We start from the raw sequence: 26,476 nt of genomic DNA on the forward strand, positions 1-26,476 counted from the left end.
TTTTATTTTTTTAAAGTTTATTTACTTTTTGAGAGAGCAAGAGAGAGAGAGAGTGTGTGCAAGTGGGGGAGAGGCAGAGAGAGAGGGAGACTGAGGATCGGAAGCATGCTGCCCACTGACAGCAGAGAGCGCCGTGCAGGGCTTGAACTCCTGAACCAGGAAATCATGACCTAAGCCGAAGCTGGTCGCTTAACCAACCGAGCCACCCAGATGCCCCTTACTGATGTTTTTAAGAAATTTTTTTTTTTGGAAGTTGTCACAGTCTTAATTGATTGGTTAATTGGTCAGTTTTAAATATATAGAAATGAGGATATAACCTTATTTTTTCTTCTTTTTAAAAAAACTTTATTTTGAGAGACTGTGTGCACACACGGCAGGGGGGGAGGGGCAGAGAGGGAAGGAGAGAATCTCAAGCATGCTCTGGGCTGTTAGCACACAGCCCAACTTGGAGCTTGATCCCACCAACCTCGAGATCATTACCTGAGCTAAAATCAAGAGTTGGTTGGCTGAGCCACCTAACCGACTAAGCCACCCAGGTGCCACTAGAGAGAGAATCTGAAGCAGCCTCCATGTACAGTGCAGAGCCTGAAGTGGAGCTTGATCCCTGACCCTGGGATCATGACCTAAGTAAAATCAAGAGTCAGATTCTCAACCAACTGAGCCACTTTGGCGCTCTTTCTCTTTTTTTGATAGTAGCCATCCTATTGGGTGTGAAGTGGGATCTTATTGTAGTCTTGATTTGTATTTTTCCTAATGATCAATAATGTTGAACATCTTTTCATGTGCTTATTGGTTATTTGTATATCATCTTTGGAGAAATGTCTATCAAGTCCTTTCTTGATTTTTGAATTGGGTTTTTGTTCTTGAGTTTGAGTTCTCTATTCTGAGCGTTAATTCTTTATCAGATATATTTTGTAAATATTTTCTCTGTCTATGGGTTACCTTTTGATTCTGTTGATAGTGTCTTTTGATGCAGAATTTTTTTTTTTTTTTTTTTAATTTCATGAAGTCCATTTTGTCTGCTTTTTCTGTCATGGCTTGTACCTTTGGTGTCCTCTCCAAGAGATCATTGCCAAATCCAACATCACTCAGCTTTTGCCCTATATTTTCTTTTTAGAATTTTATAGTTTTAGGTCTTCAGTTTAGGTCTTAATTCATTTTGAGTTAATTTTTTGTATGTGGTGTTAGGTAAATGTCCAACATTCTTTTGCATGTGGATATCTAGTTTTCCCAGCACCATTTGTTGAAAGATGCTTTTCCCTATTGAGTGTTTTTTTTTCTTTTAAGATTTTATTTAATCTCTATACCCAACATGGGGCTCAAACTCACAACCCTGTGATCAAGAGTCACATGCTCTTCTGACCTAGCCAGCCAGGTACTCCTGTTATTGAATGTTCATGGTATCCTTGTCAAAAAATCATTTGACTATATGTGAAGGTTTATTTCTGGGCTCCCTATTCTATTCCATTGTTCTATATGTCTGTGCCATGTTGTTTTGATTACTGTAGTTTTATAGTAAGTTTTGAAATTAGGAAATGTGAGTCTTCCAGTTTTGTTCTTCCTTTTCAAGATTGTTTTTGGCTATTTGGAGTTACTGGGATGCCCTATAAATTTTATTTATTTTTTTCCCTTATGAGTTTTAGAATGGGGTTTCTTATTTCTGCAAAAGAAATCATTGAGGTTTTGATAGTGATTGCATTCAATATGTAGATCACACTGGGTAGTATTGACATTTTGACAATAAGTCTTCTGATCCAGTGGGAATAATAGAATATTATTTTGTTTTCTGTGAAGATGCAAGATCATATTCGTGTCAAGAACCAAGCCCACCAGTAAAATTGTCCATCACTTTCTACCTTGATTATTTGTTGGAATAAAGGATTATTGGTGCATGATCAAATTATTAACCTCGTAATGTAATTTCTTCTTTTTCATGGTAGATATCCCAGAGGAGGAGGCCAGATACTGGACTTACAAATTGGAGCAAATCAATGTCTTGGGAGCTGACAGTGAGGTAGGAATTGCATTATTTACATTACAGAGATGGGAGAATATTTCTTTCCTTTTTTTTTTTTTTTTTAATTTTTTTTTTTAATTTTAGAGAGCGTAACTGGGGGAGAGGGACAAAAGGAGAAAGAGAGAATCTTAAGCAGGCTCCATACTCAGAATGGAGCCTAACATGGGGCTTGATCCCACAACCCTGGGATCGTGACCTGAAGTGAAATCAAGAATTGGATGCTCAACCGACTGAGCCACCCAGGCACCCTGGGAAAAATTTCTTTATAGGACACTTTATAGTTTGTCAAGGGAAGAGGACCCAAGAGCGTGTTGAAGAATGAAAGAATTTAAGCTACATTAAAGAAACAAGGCAGCTGGAAGATCATTGGACATTTAGAAGGATCTATCTCCCACTTGTTCTATTTTTCTCATTGTTCCCCATTAATGGCTGAGTTGGCACTAGTCTGGCTCTAGACTTTTTGGGTGGGAGCTTATACTAGGGAAACTGTTCTCTTGTTACAGAGATGAGCAGAAGGCATTTCTTTTGCTAATTTCCAGATGTTTGGTATACAGTTGACTCTTGAACAGCATGAGTTTGAACTATATGGGTCTAGTCATACACAGATTTTTTCTGATATAGTACTGTAAATGTAGTGTAATAATGCAAATGTATATGATTTTCTTAACATCTTTTTTCTCTAGTTTATTGTAAGAATACAGTATATAATACATAAAACATACAAAACATGCATTGACTCCTTATCGGTAAGGCTCAACAGTAAGCTATTAGCAGTTAAGTTTTGGGGGGAATCAAAAGTTATATGTGAACCTTTGCCTGTGTGGAAGGTCAATGCCCCTAATCCCCCATTGTTCAAGAGTCAACTGTTAAGGGTGCCTTGGTGGCTCAGTTGGTTAAGCATTCAACTTCGGCTTAGGTTGTGATCTCATAGTTTGTGAGTTCAAGCCCTGTGTTGGGCTCTGTGTTGACAGGAGTCTGCTTGGGATTCTCTCTCTTTGTCCCTCCTTCCCTCCCTCCCTCTCTCTCTTTCTCTCAAATAAAATTTTAAAAAGTCAACTGTAAATTGTTATTTGTATGTTCTTTTTAGGGATGCTTAGACTATTACATTGCTTGGCCTTGTCTTATCTCCAGAGATAACTCTGGTGCACAAAAGGAAACACAGACAACTCAGTCTGGGCCATCAGGAATGGGGGATGTTTTTGTTATTGCTCGTGGAGGAAAAAGATAAGATTTTCATTTTTGGACATTTTGGGCTGTTACAAAATTGGTCTGATTATAAGGTAGAATTTGGAATGCCAACAGATATTTCAATGGAAATGTCTGGTAAGCAACTTCATGAAAGAATGAAAGAATATGAAGCTCAGGGTATTAGATAGGGTGAGGAGCTATTGGCATAGAGTTAGGATTCATGAACATAATAGTAGCATTTGAAGTCCCAGGAATAGAAGAACTCACTCATGTAAAGTATGTAAAAAGCATTTTAAAAATTTTTTTATTTTAATATTTATTTTTGAGAGAGAGCGAGAGGGAGAGTGGGGGGGGGGGGAGTACAGAGAGAGAGGGAGACACAGAATCTGAAGCAGGCTCCAAGCTCTGAGCTATCAACACCGAGCCCATTGTGGGGTTTGAACCATGCACAGACCGTGAGATCATGACCTGAGCCCAAGTGGGATGCTTAACCGACTGAGCCATCCAGGTGCCTCTGTAAAAAGTATTGAAGAATAACAAGGGGGAACATCAAATATAGAATATGGAAAAACCAGAGATGGTGAAGGAACTGAAGAGAGCAAGTAGAAAAAGAAAAAGGCTCTTGGAACAAAGGGTAAAAGGGTTTTAAGGCAGAAATTCTTGATACTGTCAGATGTTAATGAGAACAAAGATGATGAGTAATGGAGCTGTCACATTTGGCAATTACTGACCAATATTTGTGGATTAGTTCAGGATTCCAAAATGAAGTGTTTTGATGAGTGTATTAGTTTCCTAGGGCCTCCAGAGCAAAGTGCTATTAACTAGGTGGTTTACAAAAACAGAAATTTATCCTCTCAATTCTGAAGGCTAGAATTCTGAAATGAAGCTATTGGCAGGGTCAGTTCCTGCTGAACGTTCTGAGGAACTGTTCCATGACTCTCTTCTGCCTTCTGGTGGTTTTCAGTAGTTCTTGCTGTTCCTTGGTTTGAAGACATTGTTCAAATTTCTGCCTGTTGCCACTACCTCCCTGTGTGTCTCTGTGTCTCCTCACAATATGTTCTCTTTGTGTGTCTCTGTCCAAATTTACATTTATCTTGTAAGGGCAATAGTCACTGAACTAATTTGATTACATCTGCAGAACCCCATTTACAAATAAGGTCACATGCATAGGTACTGGGGATTAGGACTTCAACATATTGTTTTGAGGAACACAGTTCAACCCGCAGTGAGTTAAATCACAGGTGAGAAAATGGAATTTGTGACAAGTGTCAGGGTTTTTTCTTAATTCACCTGAATCCTCTGTAGGCTGCCTACTATTTGAACTATATAATTCTTCTTATGCCCCAGCCAGTACCTCAACTTTTCTCTGTTAAAAGTTCCAATCCTGGGGCGCCTGGATGGCTCAGTCGGTTAAGCGTCCGACTTCGGCTCAGGTCATGATCTCGCGGTTCGTGACTTCAAGCCCCGCGTCAGGCTCTGTGCTGACAGCTCAGAGCCTGGAGCCTGTTTCAGATTCTGTGTCTCCCTCTCTCTCTCTGACCCTCCCCCATTCATGCTCTGTCTCTCTCTGTCTCAAAAATAAATAAACGTTAAAAAAAAAAAAAATTAAAAAAAAAAAGTTCCAATCTTTCTTCTCTCCTTGATACATGCCAAATCCACTCTGTCTTTTTCTCACTTTACCCTTTGTATTTTTTTGTTTTCCCATAGCCTGGGTGTAGAGTGGTATACATTTTCCAAACTCCTATCTTCTTTGTTTACTTAGTAAAGAAACAGATGGCTGGGCACCTGGCTGGCTCAGTTGGTAGAGCATGTGACTCCTGATTTCAAGGTCATGAGTTCAAGTTCCATACTGGGTGTAGAAATTACGTAAAAATAAAATCTGGAAAAACCAAAACATTGTGCTTTTGATTTTATAGGCTTTGCTGTGTGTCACTAGGCAGAATCAGATGAAGAGGTTAAAACAATAAAAAACCAAATGTAACTTCAAATAGGGAGGAATTTTATAAGTTCTAAAAATGGTGGTTCTTGGCCTGTGGTTCTCAACTTCCTTTAAGATTTTTGCTTTTTGTTTCTATTCTAGGATTTGGAGTTCACTAAGTTTACTTCTTTCATCCCTCCCTATATCACCTGTTGTTAATATTTTTAATAACTGTGAAAATATAGTTCATAAAGCTCACACATTTAAAGTATAAAATATAGTATATTCAGAGTTGTACATACTTAGAACATTTGCATTACCCTGTAAAGAAATCCTATGCCCTTAGCCATCATACTCCCAATTCTCTCATCCTCCTTAGTCCTAGGCAAATATCTACTTTCTATCTCTATACATTGACTTATTGTGGACATTTCATATAATGGAATTATACAATATGTGGTTCTTTATGATTTTCTTCTTTCACTTAGCATAATATTTTCAAAATTTCTTCCATGTTGTGGCATGTACACACTACTTCATTCTGTTTCATTGTCGAATAATATTCCATTGTATGGTTATACTACATTTCATCCATTTATCAGTTGGTAGACAATTAGATTATTTCTACTGTTGTGGATAATGCTGCTATTAATATTGATGTACAAGTTTTTGTTTGGACATAGGTTTTCTCTTGGATGTACACCTGGGAGTAGAATTGCTGGATCAGATGGTAACTATGATTAACTGTTTTAGAAATTGCCATACTTTTTCCCAAAGTGGCTGTACCATTGTACATTCCTACCAGCAGTGTATAAGGGTTCTGTTTTCTCCACATTCTCGCTAACACTTGTTGAATATGGCCATCCTAGTAAATGTGAAGTGCTATCTTATTGTGATTACTACTTTATTTAAAAATTTTGTTATTGAAATTTCCTAACATGAAAAGTAAGTAAAATTATTCCTCTTTTTGCTGTAGTGTTTTAAGACCAATCTCAGACATCATCTTGTCTCACTCACAAATATGTGAATATTTGTACATCTTTAATAGATAATGCCTTTTTTTATGTAGATAAAAAAACCACATACCCTTCATCACATTTAACAATAATTTGTTTTTTAATGTTTTTATTTATTTTTGAGACAGAGAGAGACAGCATGAGCAGGGGAGGGGAAGAGAGAGAGGGAGACACAGAATCCGAGCAGACTCCAGGCTCTGAGCTGTCAGCACAGAGCCCGACACGGGGCTCGAACTCACAGACTGTGAGATCATTACCTGAGCTGAAGTCAGACGCTTGACCGATTGAGCCACCCAGGCGCCCCTAACAATAATCTCTTAATGTCATGTCCCACCTAGTAAGTTCAGATTTCCATTATTGTCTCAAAGATATATTTTCACAGTTGATTTGTTCAATTCAGGATCCAAACAAGTTGTTCACATTTGGTTATTATGTCTAGTAAATAATTTTTATTCTGTAATTTTCCCCTTCCCTCATTTGTTTTATAGAATCCTGCATATTCTGGATTTGGCTGATTATATCCCCAGGGTTTTATTTACCATGTTCCTCTATCTCTGTTCTTTTAAACTAAAAATTATATCTAATAGTTCGAGGATTAGATTGAGACTTAGACTGAAGTTCTTTTTCGGTCGGGAGATGGTGTCTCATTTCACTTTAGTGATGTTAAAATTCAACAGTGGAGAGGCACTTACTACTTGCAGTTACTTTCACAATAAACATCATACATGTGAAAAAAATTCAACAGTGGGTTCAACTGGTGTCAGCCAGTTTTATCCATAATAAAGCTTTCCCACCAGTCTTCCCACTTGGTTTTAGCAGCAGATAATTATTATTTAATTAGGGCTTGTAAAATGATGATTTTCTAATTATATTACCCCTCCAACCTTTATTTACTATGATTTGTCTGTGAAAAAGGACTTTCTCTTACAGCTCTTTCATTCACTTGTAATAAAATCTGTACAAGAAAAACATTCTCTTTTGTTAATTTTCTTTTTAAAAAAATGTTTTGTTTTTTTTTTTTACTTTTTGAGAGAGAGGGAGAGAGACAGTGTGCGCGCGTGGGAGAGGCAGAGAGAGGGAGACACAGAATCCAAAGCAGGCTCCAGGCCCTGAGCTGTCAGCATAGAGCCCGATGTGGGGCTCAAACTCATGAACTGTGAGATGCTGATGCAAGCTGAAGTTGGGTCGGATACTCAACTAAGCCACCCAGGTGCCCCTCAGTTTTCAAAATAATAGGAAACTTCTCCAGGCAATGAATGTGTTTTCTTTTTTTAGTAGTGTATCATTATGAATTTATGGGTTTTGATATTATTGATTTGTTTCAATCCATTACAGTCATTATTCTTTTTGATACTAAAATCATCTCATCTTTCATTAGTGGTATCTCCTTCATGTTGGCTCCTGTGTACTTTTTTCTGTTTTTATCATGGAAAAATTTTAAGGAGACTTAAAAATAGAGGGAATAATAAAATGAAACCAGTACACATATTCCCAAGATTCAGTAATTATCAAGATCTTGTCATATCATTTAAAAAACACAGTGTAGAGTCTTCTTAATTCTCCGGTGTGTATTTAACAGTTCCCATCCACTGGAACCCCTTGGGTCAGAAGTACTAAGTCAAGACTGGCTTAGGGATCTACCACTTGACAGAGTTGGATTGTACCACTATTACTTTTCCTCCTCACGGACCATTAGGTTTTCACTATGATAAACGTATGCTGCAGTGAGCATTATTTCTGTATGTTTATGAATGAGGATTCTTTGGATATATATACCCAGGAAGTAGAATTGCTTGGTTGTGGGATATGCTCTGTTCAGCCTTACTAGATATTGCTCAATTGTTCTCCAAAATAATTGTACCAATTTATATTACATTTCCTGCTGCTTTGTATACTTACTGATACTTGCTACTACCAGATTAAAAGTATTTGCTAATCTAATGAGTGTAGAGTATTATTGTTTTAATTTGCATTTGTCTGTTTATTGGTGACATGCAGTCATTTATTCAACAATATAACTTACCAAACACTAAATACCAGTGACTGTTTTTAGATGTTTGGTAAACACCAGAGGTTGAACAAAGATCCCTGTCCTCATAGATCAAATAGGAGGAGATAGACAATAAGCAGGAAATGTAATAAATACAGTAAGTATTAAAGTGTTAGAAGTGCTGTAGTGAGGAAACCTATTTTCTTCATGTTGATTTTGCATTTCTTTTGTTAGTATCTATTTCTAATCATTGTGAATGGCATATTTAAAAATTACATTTTCTAATAGTTCATTGCTGTTATAAGGTAGTGCTTTGTTGTTCATATTTTTAGTATTCATCTTATACAGCAACTTTTAAAACTTTATTTTAATTCCAGTGTGATTAACATACAGCATTATGTTAGCCTCAGGGGTACAATATAGTGATTGAACAATTCTGTGTATTACTCAGTTCTCATCACGATAAATGTACATCTTAATCCCCTTCACCTAGTTCACCCCCCTCACCTCCCCCTCTGGTAACCACCCATTTTCTATATTTAAGAGTCTATTTTTTGTTGTTGTTGTTTTTTGTTTTGGTCTCTTGTTGTTAGTTTCTTAAATTCCACATATGATTGAAATTATATGGTATTTGTCTTTGACTTATTTCACTTAACATTATACTCTGTAGCTCCATCCATGTTGTTCCAAATGACAAGATTTCATTCTTTTTTTGTGGCTAATTAACGTTGCAATGTAAATATATACCACATCTTCTTTATCCATTCATCAATAATGGACACTTAGGTTACTTCCATAATTTGGCTGTTGTCAATAATGTCGCTATAAACGTAGGAGTGCATATATCCTTTTGAATTAGTGTTTTCGCACTCTTTGGGTAAATACCGAATAGTGAAATTACTGGGTCATATGGTAGTTCTGTTTTTAGCTTTTTGGAGAGCCTCTATACTGTATTCCACAGTGGTTATACCAGTTTGCATTCTCACCAACAGTGCACAAGGGTTTCTTTTTCTCTACATCATCACCAACCCTTGTTGTGTCTTGTCTTTTTGGTTTTAGCCATTCTGACAGGTGTGAGGTGATATCTCATTGTGGTTTTGATTTGCATTTCCTTGATGATGCTCAAGTGATGTTGAGTATTTTTTCATGTGTCTGTTGGCCATCTTTATATTGTCTTTTTTGTTTGTTTTGAAATTTGAACTTTATTTTTATTTTTAATTTATTGTCAAGTTAGCTAACATGTAGTGTAGTCTTGGCTTCAGGAGGAGTAGATTCCCATGATTCATCTCTTTCCTACAGCACCCAGTGCTCATCCCAACAAGTGTCCTCCTCAATGCCCATCACCCATTTTCCCCAACCCTCCATCCCTATCAACTCTCAGTTCTCTGTATTTAAGAGTCGCCTATGGTTTGCCTCCCTCTCTGTTTGTAACTTATTTTTCCTTCCCTTCCCCTATGGTCTTCTGTCAAGTTTCTCAAATTCCACATCTGAGTAAATTTGTATGATATTTGTCTTTCTCTGACTGACTTATTTCACTTAGCATAATGCCCTCCAGTTCCATCCACGTTGTTGTAAATGGCAAGATTTCATTCTTTTTCATTGCCGAGTGGTATTCTATTGTGTGTGTGTATATATATATATATATATATATATATATATATATATATATATATATATATATACCACGTCTTCTTTATCCATTTATCAATTGATGGACATTTGGGCTCTTACATAATTTGGCTGTTGTTGATAGTGCTGCTATAAACATTGGGGTACATGTGCCCCCACGAATCAGCACTCCTCTTTCCTTTGGGTAAATTCCTAGTAGTGCTATTGCTGGGTCATAGGGTAATCCTATTTTTAATTTTTTGAGGAACTTTCATATTGTTCTCCAGAGTGGCTGCACCAGTTTGCATTTCCACCAACAGTGCAAGAGGGTTCCCCTTTCTCCACATCTTCTGTTTTTGGATGAAAAGTTTTGAATATATCTGTTAAGTCCATCTGGTCCAATGTGTCATTTGGAACCATTGTTTCCTTATTGATCTTCTGCCTAGATGATATGTCCATTGATGTAAGTGGACTATTAAAGTCCCCTACAATGATGGTATTATTATCCATACATTTATTTATGTTTGTGATTAATTGATTTATATATTTGGGTGTTTCCACGTTGGGGGCATAAACATTTACAATTGTTAGCTCTTGTTGATGGATAGTTCCCTTAATTATGATAGAATGACCTTCTTCTTCTTCTCTTATTATAGTCTTTGGTTTAAAATCTAGTTTGTCTGATACAAGTATGGCTACTCTGGCTTTCTTTAGACAGCCATTAGCATGATAGATAGTTTTCCATCCCCTCATTTTTTTTTTAACTTTTAATTTTTTTAAAAAATTAATTTATTTTTTAATTTACATCCAAGTTAGCATATAGTGCAACAGTGATTTCAGGAGTAGATTCCTTAATGCACCTTACCCATTTAGCCCATCCCCCTTCCCACAACCTCTCCAGCAACCTTCTGTTTGTTCTCTATATTTAAGTCTCTTGGGACGCCTGGGTGGCTCAGTCTGTTAAGCATCCAACTTGAGCTCAGGTCATGATCTCATGGTTCATGAGTTTGAGCCCGCATCAGGTTCTGTGCTGAGAGCTCAGAGCCTGGAGCCTGCTTTGGATTTTGTGTCTCCCTCTCTCTCTGCCCCTCCCCCACTTGGTCTCTCTCTGTTTTTCAAAAATGAATAAATGTTAAAAAAAAAAAAAGTCTCATGTTTTGTCTCCCTCCCTGTTTTTATATTATTTTTACTTCCCTTCCCTTATGCTCATGTTTTGTATCTTAAATTCCTCATATGAGTGAAATCATATATTTGTGTTTCTCTGACTAATTTCTCTTAGTGTAATACCCTCTAGTTGCAAATGGCAAGATTTTATTCTTTTTAATCACCAGGTCGTATTCCATTATATATATATATTATATATATCCATTATATATATATATTTATATATATATATAATATATATATATATCCTTATATATATCCATTATATATATATATATATATAATATATAAATATATATATTATATATATATACACATACCACATCTTCTTTATCCATTCATGCATCAACCATCCCCTCACTTTCAATCTGCAGGTGTCCTCAGGTCTAAAATGAATCTCTTGTAGGCAGCCTATAGATGGATCTTGTTTTTATATCCATTTTCATACCCTGTGTCTTTTGACTGGGGCATTTAGTCCATTTACATTCAGAGTGGTTATTGAAAGATGGGGTTTAGTGTCATTGTGTTATCGGTAGATTCTTGCTTGTGGTGATGTCTCTGGTTCTTTGTAGTCTTTGCTGCTTTCCACTCCCAGAGCCTCCCTTAGGATCTCCTGCAGGGCTGGTTTAGTGGTCATGACCTCCTTTAGTTTTTGTTTGTCTGGAAAAGCCTTTATCTTTCCTTCTATTCTGAATGACAGTCTTGCTGGATAAAGGATTCTTGACTGCATATTTTTCCTATTCAGCGCGTTGAATATTTCCTGCCACTCCCTTCTGGCCTGCCAAATTTCAGTGGACAGGTCTGCTACTACCTTTATGTATCTACTCTTGTTGGTTAAGGCCCATTTGTCCCTAGCTACTTTCAGGATTCTCTTTATCTCTGCATTTTGCCAGTTTCACTATTATGTCGTGGTATTGACCTGTTTTTGTTGATTTTGAAGGGAGTTCTCTTTGCCTCCTGAACTTGGATGTCTGTTTCCTTCCCCAGATTAGGGAAGTTCTCAGTTGTAATTTGTTCAAATAAACCTTCTGCCCCTTTCTCTGTCTCTTCTTTTTCTGGAACTCCTATGATATGGATATTATTTTGTTTCATTGAATCACTTAGGTCTCTAAGTCTCCCCTTGTGGACTAGTAATTTATTTTCCCTCTTTTTTTCAGCTTCATCATTTTCCATAATTTCATCTTCTATTTCATCTATTCTCTCCTCTGCTTCTTCCATCCTCGTCACTGCATCTAGTTTATTTTGCATCTCATTTACAACATTTCTTAATTCATCATTATGACTATTTCTTAGGTCTTTGATCTCTGCAGCAGTTAGATTCTCTTCTGTCTTCTATGCTATTTTCAAGCCCAGCTATTAGTCTTATGACTATTATTCTAAATTCTTGTTCAGGTATATCTGTTTTGAGCAATTCTCTGGCTGTTATTTCTTCCTGGAATTTCTTTTGAGGAGAATTCTTCCATTTAATCATTTTGGCTAGGTTTCTGTCTTTTATGTGTTTTAACAGTTTGTTGTGTGTCCTGCACCTGTAAGTACTACAATATTAAAAAGCTTTGGCTCCAAGAAAGTTGCACACTCCTGAAAACTCTGATGTTTAGGCCCTAAGGCTGTTTGCAAAGTAGAAACTAGCTCTCTGCATATTTTTCATTCCCTAGTCTGTGGTCCAGAGTGGTTTTTCTCTTGTCCAAATACAATACTACAGTTCCACAGCCTCTCTTTCTCTTCCTTTTGTCACTCTGCAGAAGGGGTTCCCCCCACTCTGTTCCTATGCTGCCGGTTTTCTCTCTCCAAATTAGCAAACATGCACCTCAGTCCCACCAAGATGTCTTCCTCCACCTGAGTCTGTTCTCCAGGGAGGGTCCAAGTCAGGTCTGGGGGCTCCACTCAGCTACTATATGTCATCTTTGGAGAAATGTCTGTTGGTACTTTTTCCCAGTTTTTAATTGATTTTTTTTTTTTTTTTTGGTGTTGAGGTGTAGAAGTTCTTTGTATGTTTTACATACTAACCTTACTGAATACATCATTTGCAAATATCTTCTCTTATTCAATAGGTTCATTTTGTTTTGTTGATTCTTTCCTTTGCTGTGTAGAAGCTTTTTATTATTTTTATTTTAAAAAAATATTATTTTTTTAAAATAAGCTCTTCGAACTCATGACCTCAAGGTCAAGAGTTGCATGCTCTAGCAACTGAGCCAGCCAGGTGCCCCAGAAGCTTTTTATTTTGGTGTAGTCCTAATAGTTTATTTTTTCAGCAACTGTTAATAGTTGTACTAGTTTAGAGATTCTCTTAGATTTTTCTATGTAACCAGTTTTGAAATCTTTGAATAATAATACTTTTTAATCACTTTCTAATTCTTTATTTTTTAAAGCGTTTGAAATTTTATACATATTTTTATTAACAGAGTTTATTTTTTACAGGAGTTGTAGATTTATGGATATACTGAACATATAATACAGGGAGTTTTCTTATTACCTCTTCTCCACCCCCTCCCTGAAGTTTCCTGTTATTAACACATACATTAGTTACAATTAATGAACCAATTCTGGTATGTTATTATAAACTTAAAAGTTAATGTTTTATTTATATTTATTAACTAAAAATAACATGAAAAAGCCACATTTTTTCCAGGTTTGCTTAGTTTTTACCTCAATGCCTTTTCTGTTTCAAGAGCCCACCCAGGACACTGTGTTAAATTCAATTATCATGTCTCCTTAGGCTGCTCTTGTCTGGGTCATTTTCTCAGACTTTGCTTGTTTTTGATGCTCCCTTATTTTAAAAAGTTTATTGCATAAAGCATCCAGTGTAGTATTTTTTTTTTAAGTTTATTTATATTGAGAGAGAGCATGTGTGTAAGTGGGGAGGGGCGGGGGGGGGTGGGGAGAGAATCCCAAGCAGTTTCCGCGCTGTCCTGGTAGAACCTAATATAGGTCTCAATCTCATGAACTGTGAGATCATGACCTGAGCTCAAGTCAAGAGTTGGATGGTTAACCGATTGATCCACCCAGGTGCTCTCAGTATAATTTTTAATAGTTGTAGTGAAAGTGGGGAGCCTTGTCTTTTTCCTGACCATAAGGGGAATACTTCTTAAGTCCTGAAGTATGATGTTTGCCCTAAAGTTTGATAGGTACTTTATCAGATTGAGATAATTCTGTTTTTATTGTCTACGAATTTTTGTCATGAAAATATAAGTCTTTTCTGCATCCATTAGACCACGAATTTTTCTTTAATCTGTTTATCATGGTGAATTATTGTAGTGAATTAATAGGTTTTCAGATATTGAACCGTCCTTGCATTTAAAGCCTACCTGGTCATAATGTATGGCCATTTATATACCAACATACATGCATACGCACATATGTACATACATATTTACATATAAATTTACAACAGTTACATATTATGGATAAATAATATGTGATGGATTTGGCTTAGTAATCTCTTTAGAATTTTTCCATGTATATTCATGACGAGATTGGATATAATTTTCTAGAACTGTATTTTTTTGTAAATTCTGCCCCCAACATGGGGCTCAAACTCATGGCCCCCAGATGAAGAGTTGCATGCTCTACTGACTGAGCCAGCCAGGTGCCCCTCTGGTTTTTGTTTTGTTTTTGTACATAGGTATGATAGATTTTTCCTTAGTTCTCTTAATATTATTATTAAGTAGACTTCACGCCCAGCCTAGAGCCCATCATGGGGCCTAAACTCACTGCTCTGAGATCAAGACCTGAGCTAAGACCAAAACTCAGGCACTCAATTGACTGAGCTACCCAGGGGCCCAGTCTCTTAATGTTATTATTTAAAAAAAATTTTTTTTAATGTTTGTTTATTTTTGAGAGAGCGAGTGAGAGTGATCAGGGAAGGGGCAGAGACAGGGGGAGACGCAGAATCTGAAGCAGGCTCCAGGCTCTGAGCTGTCTGGTCTTGAGCCCAACGTGGGGCTCAAGATAAGGAACTGTGAGATCATGACGTGAGCTGAAGTCGGGCACTTAACGGACTGAGCCACTGAGGTGCCCCATATTATTATTATTTGAAAGTTTATTTATTTTGAGAGAGTATGTGCTTGTGAGTGGGGGAGGGGCAGAGAGGGAGAGAGAGAATCCCAGGCAGGCTCTGTGCTGTCAGTCCAGAGTCTGATGCAGGACTTGATCTCACAAACTGTAAGATCATGACCTGCACCAAAATCAAAAGTCCAATGCTTAACCAAATGAGCCATTTAGGTGCCCCCTTAATATTATTAATTAATTAAGCTTTAGTTGGTCTTTGTCTTTCTGCTTTGGGCTTGGAGGAGATTCCTGAAATAGGTCTTTTGAAAATATCTACTCTCCCCTCTTAGATCTCAGTTCTTCTAGTTTAATATTTAAAGCTTTCGAATTTGATTAGAATTCAGTTGGTAGATTATGAGACTCTTAATCCCAGGGTTATGAATTCAAGCCCCATGTTGGGCATGGAGCCTTTTTAAAAAAAATGAAAAATTAAAATTACAGAATTTTCTTACTGTTAGATCTATGTACTGCCTACCAAATCATCATCATTTGTAGTGGTTCTTATTTATAAGCAAGTCCCCTTGTTACTTTGGAGTGGTGGGTTGCTTAACCTTCAAGAATTTGTGAGCATTTTTATGATTGGCAGTTTTACTATTACTATTAAATTGTTTAAGTTGTGCTTGACTTCTGATTATTCCCTATTGGGGCAATAATGGCAGTGTCTCCCTCTGATATTTGTATCATAGTTTATTGCTTATAAAATACTTTCATATAATAGTATATTTATGTACAAAAAGTGTTTTGTATTTTGGATCCAACTACTTGAAATGCCCTTTACCACTAATACTTCTATGTAAGTTGCTGTAAACTTTTTTCTGGATTATTGCAGACAAAATTAGTCTTTGCCTCTTGTTCCCTATGGTTCACCTCACACAGCAGCCAGAAGGATTTTTAGAGTGTAATCGAGTCCTATCCCTCTTGTGTTTAAAATTATAAATGGCTTCCCAACACATTAAAGTCCAAACTCCTTACCATATTACACAAACTTTATCAAGACCTTTGTACATGAGGGTTACTCAAGAAATACCTGTTGAATGAATGACTCATATGTTGGCAATGTTAGAGAGCTCTGTCTTGCCCAGTACGTCAGAGCATAGTAATTAGTAGCAGAGTCAGGATGAGAACTTCAGATGTTCTATTTGCAAATTGTTGGACCAAATTATATCTTTTGAGTCGAATCCTCCAGTAGGCTCTGAAGCAAACTATTCTGTTTTTCAGACTATATACCTGTGTTAACTTGTTTATGCCTTTCTCTCCTTGTTTTGCCTTTACAAACCCTGCCCATCCTCAAGACTTGCATTTAGTTCTCCCTTTTATAGAACCTTTTTTTTTTTTTTTTTTTTTTTTTTTAATGACTTCAGTACTCTGTTTTTTCTGATTGTGATGGTGGTGTTGGCTTGGGGAAGCTAGAATGTAAGTGGGAAGGGGACTCTAGTAGGAATTAGGTGTTGCTTTACAGGCTGAAATATGTAATTCCACTTTCCACATGACCTTGTGAGGGAAAAAACACATTTTTAAAGATGAGAAAACTCAGTTTCAGAGAGGTTTTCAGTTCTCTCACCCAAATGGGGAAATCTGTACATTAGCCATAAGCCCTCTAAGGCTTCTAAACTAAGCCTTCTACAGCTGCTTGGCAGAGCATGTGCATACCCAGGTGCCCGAGGTCAGAGCAGCCTTCTGCTATCCTGCTTTAGCCTGTTACATTGGACCAGTCGCATATTTCATAGTCTGGCCTATATGTCAGGATCACACGGGGAAATCAGGATGATCTGTTTCTGTTCAATAAAAATTTGACTTTAGTCAAATGCTAAACTTTTTTAGAAGTAGCTGTGATTGTTTTTGTTCATTTGTTTGTTTTGATTTTTTTTTCCTGCTTTACTTGGGCCTCTTACCTGTTTTTTTTCTTTCTCCTTTCTGCTTCTAGTATTATATTCAAGAAGAAAGCCAGAGGAAGCCATTACCCACTGCTGCCGCCCAGTGTTGTAAGTGAGAAACTTGTCTCTGAATCTCCTTAATCACAGCTGTCAGTTCTCCAAACATGGATTTTTTTTTTTTTTTTTAATTGGGGAGGGTGGAGAAGTGATGTGTGTAAACAGAAGATATTCTGGAAGCACCCATATTCAGGCCTATATCTTCAATGGTTATCTGACCATTGGCTTTAGGAAGAGTCCTTTTGATTATGTGTGGCTATAGGCAGGGCAGTGGTGCTCATATTTTATCTCCATTTGCAAGCTTTTACCCCTGGAGGAATGATTTTTCCCATTTTGTCTCCTTTATCTGTTACTGTTCTTTAAAGCTCAGTTTAAATGTCATCACCCCTGGGAATTCTTCTTGCCATTTCCTCCTTCCCCCATGTCTTGCTTAGGTGTCTCACCTCTCCTTTCGGAGTACTCTGTGCACACATCCATCATATAACCCATTATATACTGTAATTTATGTTTATTTCTTTGACAACACAGTTTTTTTTTTTTTTTGACAACACGGTTTTTAAAGGCATAGACATTATTCTATTTTATATTTCTAGCCTCTTTCTCCATACCTGATACATAGTATAGTAAACCTCAATAAAGTTTGATAAACAATTGAATGAGAGAACTTGTCATTTCTCTTGAGATTAATTTGCCCAGACTACAAAGATTCATTCTTGAAATGAGACCTGCATTGGCTACCTTTTCAGTTTCTCTCAAAATAGCTTGAGGAAACACTAAAGGACTGACTTGGAGTCTATTCTCTTTCAGTTTTCAACCTCTGGGGGGTGTGTGTGTGTGTGTGTGTGTGTTGTGCTTCTTTTGTGTTACTGTAGTTTTTTTCTGAACCAGATGCCAAACTCTTAACAACTCCTGGTTGAAAGCAGTGGTTATAGTAATATTTCTAATAAGAAAAACCATACTAAGTAACATATTTTGAGGTCTTAGAGTATGCCAGATGCTGCTATAAGAGCTAAAATGTACTAACTTATTTAATCTTCACAATAACCCTAAGACATAGGTTTTTACTGTTGTCCCATTTCAGATTAGGAATTACATACCCAAAAATACACATATTTTCTGAATCATTTGGATATAATCTTCAGACTTCATGACACATCAGCATTGTATCTTCTTAGAGCTAGGACAGTCTATATAACCAGAATACCATGATTAGAATCAAGAAATTTAACACTCACACAATAATATTATCTAATATATAGTGCAAATTAAGAATTCCCCTGTTGTCCCCCAAATATTTTTATAGCTGTTCCCTGCCCCCCCACACACACTGTATGATCCAGTCAAGAATCACACATTTTATTTGGTTGTCCTGATTCTTTAATATCCATTAATAATCATAAAAAATAATTTTTGCCTTTTTGGTTGTTTATATTACTGGTATTTTTTTTCCAATTAGAAAATCATTTGATTCACCGGTTGTCCTGATTCTTTAATATCCATTAATAATCATAAAAAATAATGTTTGCCTTTTTGGTTGTTTATATTACTGGTATTTTTTTTCCAATTAGAAAATCATTTGATTCACCAGTTGAATTTTTGAAGTTTATCCTACGTAATTGAGAAGTAGACAAAGGTTTGTGTACAAAAATATTGATTATGAAATTATTTAAATAACAAAACTTGAAAATGACTATAGTTAAACAGTAAATGATCATAAGATTGAATATTATGCATTTATTTAAAATTACGCTTTGAATAATAAAAAGGACATTTTAATGAAAGTTTAAGTTAAAAAGTATATAAAATTGGGGTGTCTGGATGGCTCAGATGGAACAACATGTGACTCTTGATCTCAGAGTTGTGAGTTCAAGCCCCATGTTGGGTGTAGAAGTGACTTGAAAATAAAATCTAAAAAAAAAAGTATATAAAACTTTGTGTGTATGTGTAATTTAAGGCTTCTTGCTATGGATTGAATTGCACATTACCAAAATTCATACATTGAAGCCCTAGCTCCTGTATGACTCTCTTTGGAGATTGGGCCTCTGAGGAGGTGATAAAGGTTAATGAGATCATAAGAATGAGGCCCTAATCTGATAGAGTCTGTACCCTTATAAGAGAAAAGGGCAACAGAGCTCTCTGTGTGAGGACATAAGAAGCTGGCTATCTGCTAGCTGGGAAGAGAACCTTCACTAGGAATCAAATCACTTGGCACCTTGATCTTGGACTTCCCAACCTCCAAAACTGGAATACAAATTTCTGTTAAGTCTACCCATTCTATGGTATTTTGTTATGGCAGCCTGAGCAGGTTAATAGAGATATTGGTTCCTAGAGGTGGGGTGCTGCTGTAAACAAATACCTAAAAATGAAGAAGTGGCTTTGGAACTGGGTGATGGTAAAACCTGGAAGAATTTTCCAGCGCTTACTAGAAAAAGGCAAGATTGCTGTGAAGGGACTGTTGGCAGAAATAAGGATATAGAAGGCCATTCTGGAGTAGTCTCAGATGGAAGTAAGGAACAGTTTATTGGAAACTGGAAGAAAGGCAATCCTGGTTACAAACTGGCAATAAACTTGGCTAAATTGTTGTGTTTGTGAAAGATAAAAATTTGTAAGGGGATTTCTAAGCAAAGTATTGAAGATGTGGCTTGGGTCTTGCTTACTGCCTATAGTAAAATGAGAGAGGAGAGAGTTGAATTGAAGAAGGAATTGTTAAGTAAAAAGGAACCATAATTTAGTTCCTTAGCCAATTTGTATTGTAAAAAATGAGAAAGTTTGTTTTGAAGAGAACAATAAAGAGATCATGGGTTTGGTCTATGGATTAACCAGCAAACTCAGCAGAATCTAGAAGTAGAAATGGGATATCAGCAGAGACACTGCCAGTTTCAACTAACTGGGACAAAGAAAGAGGGAGGCAGTGAAGACTGTTAGACTTCTTGGATTCTGCAGGATCAGACCATGGTGTTGTTTGGCTGTGAACATGTGCTTTTTCTTGAGGAAAGGGAAGAATGACCTGGAAGGTGATTGATTCAGAGATTATCAGGGCTGCCACTCTCAGCACAGGCCCAAAGGGCAATTAATGCTGTTTCCTTCTGTTTCAGAGGGATAGAGCAATGCAGAAAGCCATGGGGCAGGGCTATCCTTTAGAGCTGTGGAGGTGCTGGCACCCCAGTGGGATGTCAAAACAAAGAGAAATATTCTACAGCCTTAAGATCTAATATAATTTGCCTTGCTAGGTTTTGGATTTACTTGGGATCCATTACCTTTTCCATCTTTTCTTTTTCTTTCTTGTAGAATGGGAATCTCTCTCTTATGCATGCCCACCATTGTATTTTGGGAACACATAACTTGTTTGGTTTCACAGGTTCATAGCTGGAGAGGAGTTTTGCCTCAGGATGAATCATACGTGGAGTCTCATTCGTATCTACTTAGTTGATATTTACGTGATACTTTGGACTTTGGACTTTAGACTTTAGAGTTGGAGTTAAGATTTGTGGGGCTGATGGGATGGAAAAAATGTATTTTGCATGCAATAGAGACATGAATTTGGGGGGGTCAGAGGTGGAATGCTGTGGGCTGAATTGTGTTCCCTCAGTGTGATTGTATTTGGAGACAGAACATGTGAGAAGATGTTAAATGAAGTCATTGGGGGGCCTTAATCTAATAGGGCTGGTGCCCTTTAAAAAAGAGGAAGAGACACCAGAGCTCTCTCTGCTATGTGAGGACACAGAAAGAAGGTGGCCATTTGCAAGGTAGGAGAGGTCTCACTAGAAATCAAACCCTCCAGAACCTTGATCTTTGACTTTTCAGCCTCCAGAAACTGTGAGAAAATAAGTTTCTACTGTTTAAGCACCTAGTTTATGACATTTTGTTATGGCAGCCAAGCAGATTAATACATGTATATAAATGTATTTATACAATTAGAGTGAAAATATCTGGAAATAGAAGCACCAGAATATTAATCAAATTTGTTTCTGATATGGGGAATTGACTTTTTTTTTAAATTCTTCTAGTTTTAATGTAAAAGAAATCAATGTGTAGTTCCAAATGAAATCCCAGCAGGGATTATTTTGAAGGATTATTTTGAAGGATTCAAAAACTTAACTATAACACTTATATGGTACTATTTTTTTCTTCTTCTTTTAATTTAGTATAATTAACACACAGTATTATGTTAGTTTCAGGTATACAGTATAGTGATTCAGCAATCCTTTATATTACTCAGTGCTCATGATAAGTGTATTCTTAATGTCCTTTACTTGTTTCACCTCTTTCCCTACCTCCACCCCTCTGGTAACCACCAGTTTGTCCTCTGCATTTAAGAATCTGTTTTTTGTTTGTCTCTTTTTCTTGGTTCATTTTGTTTTTTAAATTCCATATATGAGTAAAATCATATGGTATTTGTCTTTCTCTGACTGACTTATTTCACTCAGCATTATATCCTCTAGATCCATCCATGTTAATGCAAATGGCAAGATTTCATTCTTTTTTATGACTGAGTAATATCCCATTATGTCTGTGTACCACATCTTCTTTATTCATCTATGGGATTATGACTTTAAAAAATTTTTTTTAATGTTTATTTTTGAGAAAGAGAGAGGGAGGGAGGGAGGGTGGGGCAGAGAGAGAGGGAGACACAGAATCTGAAGCGGGCTGTAGGCTCTGAGCTGTCAGCACAGAGCCCGATTTGGGGCTCGAACTCGTGAACCGTGAGGTCATGACCTGAGCTGAAGTCGGATGCTTAACTGACTGAGCCACACAAGCACCCTGGGATTATGACTTTTTAATCCCGTTTTGCACCTTACATTTTCTAAGTATATTTAACGATGTACCACCATTTTTTTTTTTTTTTTTTTTTTTTTTAAGTAATCACTGCACCCAATGTGGGGTTTGAACTCATGACCCTGAGATCAGGAGACACATACTCTGACTGAGCTAGCCAGGTGCCTCCAACAATGTACTACTTTTAATAGGTAAGATTTATTAAGAGTAATGGAATAATTGAGTCATTGTTCTAGATCTGGGTTTGCTTCTATTTCTCTGAGTGACTTTAGAAGTCTTTTTACTGTCTACTTCAGTTTCTTGATGTATAGAAGGGGAGAGTTGGTCTAAATGGTCTCTAGGTTTCTTTTAGCTGTTGTATCATATGACCCTATAACTTCCTAGTCCTGAGATGCCTTCACATGGATGGTCCTGCACTACCCTTTCTTTCAGGGTCAGTTATCTGCAGTTACTTTTGAGATGTCTTCAGAATATTTTCAGAAATGACTGCTCCTCTAAAGGAGCCTTTAGTCTTCACTTTGATTTGAAGGTTTCTCTGGTCCCAATTATTTGTATCTACTCTTAAAAGTGATAGAATTATTTAGAACTATTGGGGTAAACTATATACTTCCCAGTGTTTTCTTTGGGAGCAAACCTTTCTGATGGTGAATTTAATATCCAGTAATAACATTCTGCTCTCACTTTTATCTTAGGATGTTTTAGTCTCCTTTGGTAACTGTAATATGTGATATATTAGAAGGTAATTATTATATACCTATGTTTTTTATCCCATCTATTATTGCCAGTTCAAGCAACTAGGCTGTCTTGTGCCCATTACTTCAGGGACAGATATGGAAGGCAAAGAGCAGAATAAATGGTCTTCTTGGCTTTAGTTTCCTAAAAGCAAGAAAGAGAATATTCTGGAGAATGTGCAAAATGTTTTAGATGAATATTATAGGAGGAAGGAGGGCTTCACTCTAGTCTGCCTATTTCTGACTAAGGAAAGATTTCCTTGATTTGAGTGACAGGAGAGAGATGCAAGGAAAATGAAAGATAGTCACCAGAGTAGGCATATTGGGACTTCATCTTACATTCTGGGTTAGAGTTCTGGTTAACAGTAGGACCCCAAAGAGGGAATGGCTTGGGGCGCTTGGCTGACTCAGTTGGTGGAACATGTGACTCTTGATCTCAGGGTCATGAGTTCAAGCCCCCAAGTTGGGCATAGAGCTTACATGAACAAAACAAACAAACAAAAAAGGAAATGGCTCGGTGCTGTGTCTAGGCAGATGGGCCATCATGGAGATTTCCGTGTTCCAGTAAGTTGCACATGCTGTGAATGAATCCTGGGCTCTCTAGAAGTAGCAAAGTGAGACTCTGGTCCTAGTGGAGCCACTTGGGCAGGATTAAGAGAAGTCTTAGAAGTGTTCTCTGTGGGGGTGCCTGGGTGGCTTAGTCTGTTAAGCATCTGACTTCAGCTCAGGTCATGATCTCATGGCTCGTGGGTGTGAGCCCCAAGTCAGGCTCTGTGCTGACAGCTCAGAGCCTGGATCCTGTTTCAGATTTTGTCTCCCTCTCTCTGTACCTCCCCTGCTTGCACTCTTTCTCTCTCAAAAAATAAACAAACATTAAAAAAAATTAAAAAAAAAAGTTCTCTGTGTACCAATGATCAAGAACTAGAGAAGATCTAGGATATTTCAGTGAATGCCAGTATACAAAGACATATCTGTGCCATAAGCAGTTACTTAACTGCAGTGTCTTATTTTCACACTAAGTCAGTTGTTAGGATTGGTGGCAGACACCCTCAGATGCATGTTTTTTGCATGCTTGAACCTCTTGCTTACTTTTGCAGGTCTTATGTACATGGCAGCTTTTTCATATTTGAGTAATTTTTGTTCAATTTATTGAGATATTCTGAGGCTGTGCAATTTGGTCTGCATATTAGATACAAATCTCATGTGCAACAAATGGTATAATGTGAATATTTACCTTAGCCACAGGGCTAAACATAATAGGAAGTTGGTGTGGAGAGAGAAACTGGTTTATTCCTTCTCCAAATGTGTTTAAATTTTCTGTGATATTCAAACTTCATTCTTTAGTAAGGATATTTCTACCTACGTCTTGTCAAAGAATGAAGCAGCACACCATGTTGTCACACAAAACAGTTTAAGGACTACTAAGTTCTACAACTTTCTGCTATTTTCAATTTTTATACATGTCTGGCTGTTACAATCCCCACCGCCCCCCCCCCCCCCCCACTATATTATCAATGATGGTATTGCTGGCTGCAATTGAGAAGTGAATCAAAAAGTGATTTAGTATCTGGCAAGGATTTGATGAGATGATTACTCACATACTCTGCTAGGGTGTCTAAATTAGCACAACCTTTCTAACTCAGTAATTTTACTTCTAGGAGATATTCAAGGAAAGTAACTTGATGCAAAGGAACATTTATGTTTAGATTTTAATTATAGTGGAGAAAAAATGCAAAAATATTGGAAGAATGGATAATTGTGGCATCTCCATGTAATGGAGTACTATGCTTTTAAATAGTTTAAGATACAGCAGACATTTATATGAATAAGTTTTAAAAAGGAGGATTCTTAGGTAATTAAATAATATGATCTCAATTATCTAAAAAATTGTTTACACATAAACATAGGAAAAAAACTTCCAAGGAAATACAGCTCTGATAGTGGATCTGAGTGGTAGGAATATAGGAAAGTTTTATTTTTGTTTTTATTTTTTTTGTACTTGAGGATTTTCTCCAAATGCATTTGGTGTATGATAATTACGGAAACAATAAATATTAAAAATGGTCCCAGGCCTGACAATGTGGAGGCAAGTCATGTAGATTTACTTTTTCAGTTTGGATTTGAGACTCTATTGAACAATAGTTGGTTGTTGAGGTTGACACATTTTAGTTTAATAATACCAGTGATTTCTTGATTGAGAGTGCTAAGTGGTTCTTAAAGTTTCAATGTCTCTTTTATTGGTGATATCCCTAAGGTCTCTCCTAATCAGTTACTATATCTGAAATAAAAAGGGTTTGGGGTCTATTATTTTTATTTGTACTAGGACCTTGAAGATGGCTTGAAGTTTTGAGATATAGCCCACCATTGGTGTTTCAGAGATTTCTCTGATTGTCTGTGAAGGGTGTGTTTCACTGGTCTTGTTACAGTATTTATTATAAATAGTGACATATCATATTATAAACCAAAATTCCCTGAGAATGAATCAGTCCTTTAAATTAGTAAAATAGGGCATAACTCAACATATTGTTTAAAATTTTTCTTAAAGTATGATTCAGAAGAGTTGGGTGTGAGTCACGTCCATAAATACCAGTGACCAAACATTGAGAAGTATTGTCAGTTAATATGCAGGTTGGCTACCAAGTGGTGATATCTTACTTGACTACCACTAACTGCAAAAGGATTTTTTTTTTTACCAACATATCCAAAAGAGACATGTTTGTATAAAATGACTTACCCTTCAACTTTTTGTTATATTTGCTGATCTTTCATGCTGATATTATTGATTCTTTGACAGGAAGCTAGAGGTGTTCAGTGTTTCCCACTACTGTTAAGCCATCATGTCTGACATGCATATATCTACTCTGTACTACATTCACATAATCCTCTTATATACCCCTATTGTTCTTGGTTTCCATCTAAAATTGTCTACTGCCATGCTATGGCTTTTTTTCTAATATTCTATCTTTTGAGGGAGGCAGAGAAATGGGCCATTCTATACATGTAACCAGTTATTCCCCATCTGGAAGATTAGATTCCTGTGCACTGTACAGATGATAGTATAATTCCTTGACCAAAATCAACCAAACACAAAACTCTGAGCAGATACTGCCAATACTGCTCTTAATCCTATTTCTCCACCTACCATAAACAAGACTAACTTTAAGCTTATGGGGTATTATGGTTGCCTCCTGATAGGGGCCAGGACTTGTTTTCCTAGTCAGGAGATGGTGGATTCTAGTAGCCAGGAAATTTTATCTGTTTCTGATTGAGAATCCCTTTCTTCCATTTTGGACCCACCCCGTGCCAGAAGGAGTGGACCCAATTGGCAAGTACATACTGCATCAAGGTATGATCATATAGAGTAGACTATGAGACTACCACTCCAGCATTTTATTTATTTATTTTTAAATGTTTATTTTATAATTTTGAGAGAGAGAGGGAGAGAGGCAGAAAGAGAGGGAAAGCGAGAATCCCAAGCAGGCTCTGTGCTGTCAGCACAGAGCCCGACATGGGGCTTGATCTCACAAACCATGAGATCACGACCTGAGCTGAAAACAAGAGTCAGATGCTTAACTGACTAAGCCACCCAGGTGCCCCATCACCCCCAGTATTTTATACCAGAGGACACCAACTTGAGAGGACTTGGCACTTCCTGACCATCAGAGCTAACCACTTTGCACAGCTCTAGATAAAAAGGAAGCTTGGCTGGCATCAGATCCTGTGGCCTATTCTCCAGTAATTTTCTTTCCTGTATTACTATTTCCAGATGAGGATAGCCACCATGCTGATAGCCCCTGCCTATCAGGAGACCTAATTCTTAGAGAACTTTGTGGCTTCACAGTCTGAACTAGGGCTAGCATCCTTGTAGGAGTATATACTGGATGAATCCATTTTCCAACAGTGTCTTGAAGAGATCTAGAATCCCTCACTGTAACTTTTGAAGCGACAGAAAACACCGTGTCCTCTATATCCTTTTGCAGTCAGTGCTATGTTGCTGTTGCATGGCAGTCACCTTCAAAACATTCTATGATCTACTAGGACTTTTGATAGCCTTCTTAAACAGTTTCCTGCCCTGAAATTGGGTAATAGG

The 26,476-nt window shown here is 37.0% G+C and overlaps 1 protein-coding gene across 9 annotated transcripts in view; it reads left to right on the forward strand.

Annotated features, from left to right (window-relative positions):
- Window positions 1-26,476, forward strand: part of UNC13B (unc-13 homolog B) — a 253,576-nt gene that overhangs the window by 101,458 nt on the left and 125,642 nt on the right. For all 9 annotated transcript variants that reach the window (XM_081790906.1, XM_078436710.2, XM_060609385.3 and 6 more), the window contains 2 exons: window positions 1,941-2,014; window positions 16,873-16,930. In XM_081790906.1, coding sequence (XP_081647032.1) covers window positions 1,941-2,014; window positions 16,873-16,930 — 132 coding nt within the window. The remainder of the gene's footprint in view (window positions 1-1,940; window positions 2,015-16,872; window positions 16,931-26,476) is intronic.

Source organism: Panthera onca, chromosome D4, assembly GCF_046562875.1.
Source record: "Panthera onca isolate mPanOnc1 chromosome D4, mPanOnc1 haplotype 2, whole genome shotgun sequence".
In the NCBI taxonomy this organism is placed as follows: Eukaryota; Metazoa; Chordata; class Mammalia; order Carnivora; family Felidae; genus Panthera; species Panthera onca.